The 13,255-nt window shown below is 39.0% G+C and overlaps 1 protein-coding gene across 6 annotated transcripts in view; it reads left to right on the top strand.

Annotated features, from left to right (window-relative positions):
- The window catches only part of DLG2 (discs large MAGUK scaffold protein 2), a gene marked incomplete at its 5' end in the record, with an annotated part of 981,693 nt that overhangs the window by 769,083 nt on the left and 199,355 nt on the right, over window positions 1-13,255 (top strand). For all 6 annotated transcript variants that reach the window (XM_084227140.1, XM_084227144.1, XM_084227143.1 and 3 more), the window contains one exon: window positions 461-617. In XM_084227140.1, the coding sequence (XP_084083266.1) occupies window positions 461-617 (157 nt within the window). The remainder of the gene's footprint in view (window positions 1-460; window positions 618-13,255) is intronic.

Raw genomic sequence — 13,255 nt, 5'->3', positions numbered from 1 at the left:
TTGCTCCAAATCTGTCAGGATCACAACTGCCATTGCTTTGCTTGGATTTGTAAGTTTTTTCTTTGTTCATTTGTTGCAAGAGCTAGACTAGAATTTAAAATAAAAAGATGCTATATAAAGATTGGATATCTGGATATGTAGTATTGCTATAAATTAGATTATTAAATATATTCAATGTTTTGTTTTTCCTTTTAATAAACTTGTCACTTAACATAGTGATGATGACTCCAATTGGGTGAAATTAATAGAGATGTTTGAATTCAACTATGAGGGAAAAAAATAATGCTGGTTGATTCCTACCTTATCTGGTCACCAGTTAACACCTTTGTCATCTGTTAGGTGGTTTCTTTAGACAATAGCAGGCCATTGTGTCTTTGGCAAAATGTAGTATGCTTAAGATGCTATGAAAAATGCATATGCAGTGAGAGTGCCTAAACATTATGATTTTGTTTTTGTACAGAGAGCCTCGAAAAATCATCCTGCACAAGGGCTCCACAGGACTTGGTTTCAACATAGTGGGAGGTGAAGACGGGGAAGGCATTTTCGTGTCATTCATCCTCGCAGGTGGGCCAGCGGATCTCAGCGGAGAGCTGCAGCGAGGAGATCAAATCTTGTCTGTAAGTGTTGTCTGTTGGGCTGTCCTGACCAGCTGCTTCATCTTGTTCTTTGTGAATACTGCAAGGGGCACACAAAGAAGTCTTGCTCATTTCCATGTTGTGAAATCTGAGCTGCAAACAGTTTATTCCTGAAAATTTTGGGTTTTTGCTCTTTGGTTTTAGAACATTTGTTACCGCTGTTACTTGCATTTAGCTGGGAATGAGACTTCTCTACTTAATGCTACCTACACTACAGTGACACCTCAGGAAGGACCTAAGAACATTACAGATCTAAGCATCCCATATTTTGGCCCATCATCCAGTTCCATTTTTCCCAAAACACACACCTGAGTCCAAGGATATTTCTCAATTTCACCTTTTCTTGGAGGGAGAACAAGCAGTAGGATAAAATCATCTATGCTCAGGCTGCCATCTAGTGTGCATTCAAGTGCTTAGCAAATAGCTCGCTACAACAAGAGATTAATTAGGCTATGTTCATTATCTCTCTGCCTCTGATGAATTTGATGATTCCTTTGAAATTCTTTTCAAATTTTATTGGATGAAATGCTTTTTAGCCTGAGGTTATGTTTTGCATACTTAGAGTCAAAAACAGCTTTTTAATTTTTCATTCATGTATATATTGATATCCCACATTTTAAAACCAGAACATTTGTGGTTTAGGCTCTGTCAAGTAATCAAACATCTGACGGAAATAATCTGAATTCAAAAAAAATTTGAATAACAATGAAAGCCTTGAAAATGTAGTTAAATATCCATTGATATTATTCACATTCCTTACAGGAGAAAGAAAAAAAAAAAAGAAACTATCCCAAATTGATTCAGATGTGACTGATTCATGTGCACAGCACATGCCTTAAGGCACAGAGCTGAAATACAGGAATTATTTATCCCAGATAGATGATGGATGCACTAGGCTGAGATATCACACTGCTTCCCACTGTTGTGCCTTCTTTCCCTGTGAATCCTGCATCCCTGGCTGTAATTTAGTTAGAGTTGAGGGTGGAAGATGGCTTCAGCCTGCATGGTTTGTAATGTGTTTATGCAGCACTTTCCTGGACAATGTTTAAATTCATAAGAAAGCTGGATATGGTTTTCCTACATTGCTGAGGATTGTCTTGGCCTATTCTATGAAAAGTGAATTTACCTTACAGCTGTCAAAGTTTTGTAAAAAGTTACAAAGAGGTGGCTGGGGGTGTCTTGCGATATATGGAAAATCTGGCCAAGTTATCACCAAAGGGAGGCAGTGAGCTGACATTGTGAGGATCACAACAGTGTATTTTATCCAGATCTGTTCCTTAAAAGTGCTGAAAGAAAAAATGAGCAAGAGCAAGTGAAGGGTGTTTGGGTGCTGTTGGGAGTCCACACAGGCGGGCAGGCAGGCAGAACCACATGACTACATCTGAAATGCAAAACAGTAAATTTATTTCATTACCTTGCTAACCAGCAGACCCCAAAGCAACACCTGGGCAGAGACACAGGAGTGGGAACAGGGAACCCTCAGGCTCAGTCCACCCTGAGGGGTGGCAGGGCTGTTCTTTGCACCCACTTATCGAGGGCCCACGTGCATGGAGCTCACCACCATGCTGTGATCTCTGTGACCTTTATGAGCTCTGATCTGAGCTCTGATCTTCTCTCTGCCAAAGCAGGGAGCTCAGGCACGTCCCTGAGAGTGCCTCCAAGTCCCTCAGACACCTACGCTGTGTCCAAGCAGAAATTCTGCTTCTCAAAACAGACAGAGGATAGACAGCAGTGGGCATAATCTAGGGGCTATATTCCCACACTGATATTCTCCAGGCCTAAGCATTCCCACCTGAGAGGTCTCTTGGAATCTTGCATCCTCCTCTGCACTCTGCTGCTTTTAACCCTTTCCTCCCAACAGAGCCTAAAGAGCTGTCCAAGTAGAAAGTTTCTAGGGAATTGCAAGAAAATCCGAGTAGATTCTTATAAAGTTATCCTTATGAAGAGATGAGGAAGTAAGAGGCCTGTGTCAAGAAGAGCACAGACAGGAAACCCGAGGAATAAAACCAGAAGTTTCTTCAGGACAATGATGCAATTTATTTTTCTTTGGTTAGATGCAGGGCTGACTAACAGAGACTAATGAGATCAAAGCCTTTCACAGTACATTGTATTCAAAAATCCAGAAGTTCAAATACAAATTTAAAGGTCCATTTTCTTTTCTTTTTAAGCAGGATATATTTACAAATGTCTGCTACAGCCACGGTAAAATTTTTAACTCTAATTTTTCTGGTTTGTAGTGACATTTTCCATAAGGTCTAATTAACGTTACCAGTCTTGCGTCAGCATTTACTTGTCATGCAAGAGTTGTTTATTTGTTCATTGAGCAGAGAGGGATGGAAATTATTACTAAATTAGACTGCATACATATCCCCAGGCAATCACCCAGTCAGGCCCTTGTTATTTATTTGGTCACAAATAACTATTATGGATCCATTTTGCTATACTCAGAAAAAAACAGTTTCATGCACAGAGCTCATTAATCTTGCGCCATTGTCTAGTGATGGGTTCCAGACACCTTAGTTTATAAGGACTGCTGAAAAAATGTCTGTTTCTCTATGTTTGTTCCTTCTTGTCTCATCCCTCAGAAACACTTATTTCCCTACAAAAATACTTTTCCCATTTGTTTCTCAAAATATGACAAATCTGATTAAGAACAAATAGTCCCCTCAAAGCTGCTATTTCTAATCAGATGAAGCTTGGTTAAATTTCTTACAGACAGGAAGCATAGTAAGTGATTTAGAGATCTGAATTTAATTTCTTATGAGATTGCTATTGCAGAATTACAATGAAGCTACAAGACTTCTTCTATTGTCATATTTTACTGCCTTTATAACATGCTGTGACCTGCTTTTTGGCCATTCCCTCTAATATTTGTTATCTTTCAGAAAGCTGCTTTTTTCATTGTTGTCCCTGCCCATTGCAGGGGAGTTGGACTTGGTGACCTTTAAAGGTGACCATTTCCAACCCAGACGGTTCTATGATTCAATTTAATCCATTTAATCAATTTAGCTGGTGTCCTTCTGTGTGACCATAGGCAGGGGGCTTCATTTTCCTAAGCCTCAGTCTCCCAGGGGGACAGTGAGGATCACAGGCTCTCTCCAAATTCATGCCTGTGCTGTGAATATGGCAGTGCTGATTGGTTGAGAGCTGTGTATTCTCACCTTTGGGAATCTACCTACAAAAATACAGACTGCAAATCCACCAGTGAGACCCAGCAAGGCTTTGCCTTTACATGCATTGCCTTGGAGAGACACACTGGGGGTGTGTACATCGTCCCAGAATCAGCCTACAAGGCTTGGAAAATTCCCACAATCTCTGCCTCTCCTTCTGCCTGACTGTTGGGATGTGAGAGGGAGGGATCCAGCCCTACAGCCCTCCAGGAGCGCGGGGAAGGACGGTGCTGCAGCCTTGGCCCCACAGACGAGTGACGTTGGAATTTATTTTTCCCAAACGCCAGCAGGTGGCGGCCCAGGATCAGTAATAGCAGCGGTCTGCCTTCGGCTGAAACTTCAGAAAAAGAGGGGATAACAGGTTTTTCCTGGTTTTAGTTAATTGGGAATGCTTGAAAAATATCTCAGAAAGAGGCTGATATTCCCAATGCTCCTGTGCAGAGAAAACAAATTAATCCTACCTGAACCTTGAAGGTCAATTGAAAAATCATGGAAAATCTTCTGTGTTGCACAGTAAAACATTTCAAATAGCCCAAAAATGAATTTTTGTGTTATGCTCATGAGAAGACTGGGGTTCCTCCTTTATAGTGTTTTCTTAAAATTCTGGTTTCTTCTGGCTATAATTCATTATACTCCTTAGAGTCACCACCCAACTAAATTTTTTTCTCATTTGTGAATGTCTTTAAAATGAAGTAACACACACATCATCAATGTAAGTTCATCACTGTACTAGAATGTATGCCCCCCTGTAATATTTTCCTCAAAATAAGTATATCATAACTATTATCATGTAGTTTTTTGAGTTCTAATTGACACTAATGCTTGATTTACTACATAGGCACACTCAGATTAATTTTCATCTCAGACACTTATAGGCCAAAGGAAACAGTTCAGAATATTATTGGAAAAATAATTTCCATTGTAGAGCAGCAGAAATGAGGTGCCAGTGTGTTAAATGATTTGTTTAGAATCATTTTAGAAGTAAGTTTAGAGGTTTGGAGGCTGCTTGAACTCAGATCGAACCCCAAGTTCTCCATCTGTTAGGACAATGCAGTCTTCAATAAAAATAAAATTATGCCATTCTTGCAATTTTAAGTTCCACTCCCAGCAATAAGGGATATTTTTCCTATGAAAACAGCAGTGGGAAACCAGTGCTGGTTAGTCAAAACCACCTGCATTCAAACAAATTTTTTCCATGAGTCATATGCATAAAATGGCCACCCATTGTGCATATACCCTGACAGAAAGCAGTCTTATAATTTTTGGAAATAGGTACATAGTGGATACATTGCAATTTTTAGGGGAAAGTCCTGGGGAGGCTGGAGAAGCAATACAGTCCTTTTCAAAGAAAAATTGCCACGTCATTTTTTTGCATTACAATTAAAAAAACAAAAATCTTGATAAAACATAAGTCTTTCTTTTAGGTAACCTAGCCTGAATGCTTCAAAGCATTTTCAGTTCCAAGTGGGCAACTCTTTCAATTGGTACAGGACCTAAAACAGAGAGAATTAGTTTACACATGCAAGTTCAGCAGCAAAACTCATATTTACAGTTTCACAGAAATAGTTAGTGCATATTGCTCCTTGAATTCCTATGATGGCATTTCTTTTCAAACAGTTTCATTGTTTTCTGTAAGGCTGCATCAAGTTGTGTACAAATGGGAGAAATGTGATGAATTAATAGGCATAAGGAGTTAACAGCAAGTATTTGCATTTGAATCTTAACTTTGAAAGTTACTGAATTTTATGTCTTTGTGCAAGGTTAAATCTCAAATTAAGGTACTTAAAAACAGACCATCTACATGTTTGCTGGGTGTGTGTTTGCCATTAATGTCAAAGGAAGTGAGAGGACATTCAGCTGGCCAACTGTGGGCTGTGTAGAGCAGGCTGAATTTCCCCCTAAGCTATAGTACCTGTATTGACTTTTAAACTTAAGCACCACATGCATTCATGTTTATATTTAGGTATCTTAAACTGCATCTCACATTTCATGTCAGTTTGCCCCTTTGATATATATTTGCTTTTTCAGCTATCATGCTTCCTTAGTCACAAATAAAAGTAACATAAAATCGTGAACCATAAAGGCAGTATCAGTTTTATTTCATTCTCCTGCAGAAATGCTTTGTGTTCACAATGCCTGGCTGCAGTGTGACTTGGAGGCTGAAAGTAGAATCAAGGGGAAAAGTAGACTGCTTGCTCTGAAGCAAGATGACTGCTCCCAGGCAGTACATCCACAGGTTACTTTAAGGGAATAAAACTACTTTTCTGGAGGGTGATTGCTCAACAGCAGCAGGAAAAAGTAGAAAAAGAACAGGCTGCACTGCAGAAACACATAGTACTCTCGTAATACTTCCATTTCCCATCTCATCTAACCTGAATCAGGTGAATGAAGCTAACCAAAGCATTCTGTGTGATTTTTCTGTTGATCTGGTGTAGTATCAGGGTGTACTCCTATATGGGGAAAGACGCTATTTTTTTTCCCATGCTGCTTTCTGAGAATTAAACAACTTTGGGTTGGGCATGGGCTGGTGGAGATACTCTGTGGGGTTTTCTGTCACTGGTACATGGCAGTATATAAACCTAGTTTGCAACACCAGTGTTTGAGCATCTCACTTCAGTGTTGTCTCTGGTGTTTTATACAAGGCTCTTCCTTGCAGAGGGATCTCATATTAATCAGATTTCGTCTTGTATCTGTGCATCGTCCTGCTGTTGTTTTTTTTGTGAGACATTTGCTATTCTTTATGAACAGTTTAAACATTTCTTTGTACTTGGTTCCTCCCACACAACTCCTACCCACCTTCTCACTCACACCTGTAGCCAAAAATACAATATGCTTTTGAAAAAACAGAGCGTTCTTCAATTTCTGCTCAAAAAATGTCCATATAGAGCAGGATAGGATGTGAGAACTCTGTGCTTACTTTCAGCAAATATTTATGCTCTGTATTTGCTGTAGTTATATTTGACCTTCAGACTGACTTCCCTTCCTTTGGTACAGAGAAGCTTTCAGCTTTCTAATTTAAAATGGTTATTTTGTTCCTGGTAAAAGCAGTAATACTGCTCAGGGCAAATAGTGCATTTTGTTACCTAGTTACAAAACTAAGATAAATGGCAAATACCATTTGGTTTTCTCTCTCAGATTTTCTTTTTTTCCAAAACACAGCTGTCTCAGAAAATGTTTGAAACATCTCTATAGGGCCTGGTATCTTTTCTTCTTGGATCACCAGTTTGTCCCTTTTGTGTAATAGTGTCAGGACTGTAACAGATACTCCCTTTGCCCTACAGGAATTGTTTGCAGAGGCACTGACCATATCCTTAGGATGCTTTCTTCCCCGTGGTGGTGTGAGTGCTGCGTGACTGTCCTCAGGCATGGGACAGTCTATCACTTTCTGTGGCCTTTAGCTGCAATTGTCTATAGACTTCTGTAATGTTTTTAACATTATTCCTACTTAGTCAGTATGTTAACTGTGTAAACCTGCTTTGTAGGAATGCACAGAGCACTGCTTGGTGTATAATCAGAGCATTGCTTTATATATAGTATATAATCAGAGCAGTGATTTAAATGGGTAAATCAGTGCACCTGACTGGATTCTTTTGAAGTAGAATTTGTTTGAAAATCAAGCAAGAATTTATTGCTAAATATATCCAAAGCATCAATTCTTGATTGTAGGTGATATATGTGACAGATCTGTGAAAAGAAAACCTCTGGAGAGGAAAGGAGCTGAGAGCACAGGTATTATCATATGTTGATGGGATGACACCAAGTAAAAGGACAAGTAGATTAAGCTCCTCAGAAATATTTAGTGGATTAATCTAAATTCAGGCTTTTCTCGTGTTGGGAAGCACAGAGTACATAACCCTTCAGGCCCCCTCTGTAGCTAACAGAAAGGTGTAGCCATAACTTACCTAAAGCAGACATTTTACATGGGTCAGATGACCATTCTCCTGTAAAAATTTCCATTTCTTTTCACATATTCTGAGAATTTAGCATGACTTCCCTTTACTGAAATAAATCCATGGCCAAACATTCATGAATCTGTTTTTGCTGAAGAATACAGAAGAATAAATGTAAGTCAGATAATTCTAGGTTTTATTCTCACCAGTAAGGAAGAATAGCCAAAAAATGGGATAATGAAACAGATTAATCCACTAAGTATTATTAAGGAGAAAGACAACTTGCCCTTGAGAAACCTTATTGTGTAGATGCAATTTTTATGAGTTTGTGCCAAAAGGGAATGAGGTAGTAACATGAACATAGACTAGTTTGTGTGGTCCCAAGCTGTGCAGTCACAGTTGTGGAGCTCAAGTAATCAACATTGAAAAAATGAAAGCTGAATTTGTCACTGTGGTAATAACAGCCCAAGTCTTAAAAATTTATAAATGTTAGGTAAAATCCAGGGGGAAATTCAGAAGGGCAAAATGTAAAATGAGCTGTACTTTCAAGAATTAGAAAATGTTGTATTTGATAAAAATAGAAAGCCAAGCAAGAAATTAATTTCCCAAAGAGTTGGAAAAAAGATTGTTTAAAAGTGAGAGTTCAAACCTTTAGTGATTTTTTTGTTGTTTTGTCTTTTAAAAAGAGATGGATCCACAATTATCCAGTTAGGGCAGTTATGAAGAAACAGAAAAGTCTTTGAAGGGGACTTAGGCAAAATCAAATTAGAGCTTAGATGCTTAGAGTTAGATGCTGTAAAGAGATGAAGTTGATTCTCATATACTTCAGGAACCATTCAATGCAGGCCATTCATAGTTTTATTCAAGAACTGAAGGAATATTTGGGATTATAAATTGCCCAATTTTTAGGGAAAACTTCTGGGAGAAACAGTCAATCTATTTGCAGATACTTAGAAAACAGCAGAAGAAGGAGTACTAATCCTGATGAATTTTTCAAGAATAAATTGAAATATCATTTTCCTCCTGAAAGAGCATTAGTCACTGAGAAAAAGTCATAAATGTCATTTTACTGCAAACTTGCTGCCCCTGTAATCTACCTATCAACATCTTCATAGAGTAGCATGTCATAAGCCTCCCAAAAACATAGAGAAAGCAGAAAAAAGCAAAGATGTTGTCATGGCAAGATCTAATGGAAAGATCCAGGGCAAAACAGCTGTTTAATGTAAGTTCAGATATTGCTGACAACACTGGGAATTCTGGGATTTGTGGATGAGGGTTTATGTCTATATGGGATCATCTGGGTGCACAGTGCTCTGCCTTTTCCAGATAAACTCAGTTTCACCCCTCACAATGCATGCAGACATCTGCTCAGTACTCACTGTCATCATGATGAGCCAAAAACATTTCACAAAACTGAGACACCCGTGCAATTTCCCTGTACAAGAAGAGAGATTTAAAGGTACAGAAGGCAACTGGGAACCTGGTGAAGAGAAGCTGGGTGCAAAGACTGCAACAAAGTCCCTTTTCCCATGAGACTGTGAAGTTTAGACCTCATGGCAGAAAAACCCTAGCATCCCCCTTGATAGTAAAAATTCATCTTAATTTAGTATGGACTGCATACATGTTAACACTTCCATCTGGAAATAGTCAGTCTTGGGGAAGTGAGCTGGTAGCAAACTGGTTTTCAGTGTCGTTGGTAAATATATCTGATCTGATGGCTGGAAGTGGAACTTAGACATACCCAGACTCAAAATATGAGGCATTTATTTTGTAATCAGAGCAAGTGATTGTATTGCCAGAGAAGCTCATTGACTTGCCATTTTGGGACTTCAAAATAAAATAGATTACTTTCAAAAATAAACCTCAATAGAGATTCCAGGGGAAAAAAATTACCAACAGCATATTCAGGAATGCTGCATATACTGCTGCATAATTTCGTCTCATTAATTTAGGAATTTGTCTTCTAGCTGGATTTTTCTCTCCTCACCACAACTCCTCACCCACATCTTTCTGCAATCTGTAACATACAGTGGAATTGTCTTGATGCAGTAACTGTTTCCTAACTTAACTCTCACATTTCAAGCACATGATCAGAAGCTAATAAATTATACCAACAACTCTCTTGAATAAGGTATATAATTTATTTCCCCAAGGGTGTTAGCTATCAGACCTGTCAGTTCTGTGTCATACACAGCTAGTAAATTGGCCTAGACTAGAGGCTCTATATTTCTGTTGTGATTAAATCATCAGTTGCCTCTAAAATCTTCATTTTACTATTGCCACAGTGAGTAAAAATGGTCTCATGCCAGACTGCTTGCTCTTCAGCTCCTTATAGTTTAAGGAGGAGTGCACATTCAGTTCAAACATTCTGACTTGGCAAATTTTGGTGTAACACTGTCAAGCAGGATTATATCACATCTGATACACTGAAGATTTGTAATGAGCTTTTCACCCCTCAGTGTGGCTGCACTGCCAGGCTGACAGTGAAAAAGTGAAAGCCAAGCTGCTGCTGCTGGACACAATGGCTAAAATCCCTGAGCTTTATTCATGCAGAGCTCTGCCCCAGGCTGGACTTTTGCCTTGTGCTCAAACTAACTAGTCTCCAGGAATCATTCTGCTCAGTCAGTTTTGAGTTTCAGAGTGATTTAAAAAATTATCTTATGACACAAGCTGCAAGGTAATAGAAATTGGCCATCCATTAAATAGGATATTGAAGGGATATCTGCAATAATTTGTGCGAGGAGTTTTCTGAGATCTTTTTGAAAAAACAACTTAGATATACCCTGAATCTGAACAAGCAAGCCACCAGAATGGGAACAAAAGAAAAATCACTTAGAGAATACAAGAGCTATTTCCTTTCCACTGGTTATAAAAAACATGGTTTATATGAGAGTATGGAGCTTTGTTTATTAAAAGTGTCTGTGTCATAATTTTCATCTGTAGTACCACAAATAAATTCTGAATGTTGTGATTCAGGGAGTTTTGATCTGAAACGTGAGCACTGAACATTTACTTACATCATTCCAGTAAGACAGTCTACCCTTCAGCCACTGACACGTAGCCTCGTGGTCACTGGGTTGAGTCCAGCATGGATTTGCCGTGGCACAAGCCAATGGCCATCTCACCTCTCACAGCCTCAGAGCCATCCTCTGGATGTGGAAATATGAAAACACCTATCAAGCAGAGCTCAAGGCAAGGATTTCCATTTTTGAATTAATCTCTAACTCAGTGCTCAGGGTCACCTCTGTCTCTAGGCAGCCTCTAAAATTGTTTTGCCTTTTTATTTGAGTTCCTGAGTACCTATTTCTTGTTGGCTTCAGCTGAAATTAAGTTCTTATCATCTTTGAGGTATAAGGAACTTGTTAAAATGGAAACCTTTACCTCATTTCACAAGCAAGAGAGTTTCAATCATTATTTCTGCTTATACTATCCTTTGAAATTCAAATGTGAAGCAAAACCCCTGTGGCATTATGAGTAAAACTGAACAACGCCAGCTTAGTTATATCCATTCACTTATGCCTGCAAATGTGAGAGTTAATTTAGGAAACAGTTACTGAATAAGGAAAAATACCTTTTAGATATATATGGACACCAAGGTATATGGAATAAATGCTACTAAAAGGGGCATGTCTAAATGACCCAGGATGAGAGCTGGAGGCAAGAAAATACAAATGCTGAAAAGAGAATTAGAGAGAAAGAAGGATATTTCAGAAAGGCAGGAAAGTGAATGGAAGTAACAGTCGTGTGTGAATAAAAGCTGTGGGAGGGAGGAGGGACAGTGTGATATTTTATCAATTCAGAGTAGAAAGAGAGCAGGAGCTGCAAAGGAGAAGGAATGTGTGAATGCTTGCAAAGATGACACTGTAGTGAGATCCATGAAATTAGGTGGTGGCAGGAATATAAGGGGTTTTGAGCGACCACACAGAAGGAGAAAAAATAAAAAAGTAGCACTAGATTAGAATTTAAGAGCTAATTATGATCTCTCCATTTTAACAATAACAAATACTCTTACTAACAACTATGTTTGATGAATGTTTTCTGTATAAAATGGATGAAAAATATTAGTTATATTTATTTTTAAATCAGCTGATAGACACTGGCTTGTATTATTAGCTAGTATAGTAGTCCAACAGGTATTCTTCACAGGTAATACCAGTTGGCTCAATATGGAAAAAGTATGTCTTGACTTTACCATTTAGTAATATGACAAAATTCCATTGATCACCTTGCAGTTGCTGAATGACCTCCAGTTCAGGTTGGTACTTGAAGACGCTGATAGCTATTTATTGATCTGAATAAAAGAATTGTCATGTCCTTTAAGGTTCTAGTAAGTCCATGCATCCTTTTCATAAGGTGTCCTTTACTTCTTAAACTAGTTTTATTCATTAAACTTGTTTTGAGGAATTCTGATGGAATTGAGGGGAAATGGCTCTTAAGATGTCATTCAGTGAAATTATTTCAGTCTCAAAGTTTGCAAATGTGGCATCATTCATAAAAGCTACTATCACATGGGAAGCACATCTTGTATCAGAATTTCTGTACAGTTTGGATTAAAACCTAAGTCCTTGCCTATGGTTCTAGGCTTAGCAGGTGCTGTTTGGAATGATTCATGTGGTCTGGTGAGTCATAAATCTTGTTGGTTCCTACTGTAAAAGGCAGAGTGTGCAAGACACCTCTTCAAGAACATATTTTTTTTTTCTGCTCCAAATATGCTTTTTGATATCCCTTTCTTTTGGCTTAGCCGCCTCTCTAAAGTTCCTGGCGGAAAAAGGCATGATACAGCTCATACCCCCACAGTGGTTCTTGCTTTCCAGAGAGAGATGAATTTGCCTCTAGATTGTCCATCTCCTCAGAGCATGAAGAGCAACTTACCAGAGGCAAAAATTGTAACTCTAAGGTAGCCAGACAAGGAAAATTGAAAAGGTCACTGAAATTGCTGGCCCATAAAAACAAAGGAGGGTGCTGGGCATGGAGAAGAGCAGATGGGACACGATGCTATGTTTTCAGCAGAGTTCAGGATGAGAAAACCACTGTGCTTGTCTGTGCAGTAGAAAGTGTAGGCTCAGAAGAGATCAGAATTGAGAAAGTGAGAGAAAAGCAATAAATCTAGCCTGAAAATATATCAGAAGCTGGAGAGTGAAGACTCCCTCTCTCTCTCTCTCTCTCTTCTTTCTTTCTTTCTTTCTCTTTCTTTCTCTCTCTCTTTTTTCTCTTTCTCTCCTTCTCTGTCTTCTTTTTTCTCTCTTTTTCTCTCTCTTTCTCTATCTCCCTCCCTCCCTCCCTTCCTTCCTTCCTTCCTCCCTTCCTCCCTTCCTCCCTTCCTCCCTTCCTTCCTCCCTTCCTCCCTCCCTTCCTTCCTTCCTTCCTTCCTTCCTTCCTTCCTTCCTTCCTTCCTTCCTTCCTTCCTTCCTTCCTTCCTTCCTTCCTTCCTTCCTTCCTTCCTTCCTTCCTTCCTTCCTTCCTTCCTTCCTTCCTTCCTTCCTTCCTTCCTTCCTTCCTTCCTTCCTTCCTTCCTTCCTTCCTTCCTTCCTTCCTTCCTTCCTTCCTTCCTTCCTTCCTT

Source organism: Fringilla coelebs (assembly GCF_963513975.1).
Source record: "Fringilla coelebs genome assembly, chromosome: 2".
NCBI lineage: Eukaryota > Metazoa > Chordata > Aves > Passeriformes > Fringillidae > Fringilla > Fringilla coelebs.
Note: the sequence above shows the minus strand (reverse complement) of the source record. Positions and strands in the feature narration are given on the sequence as shown.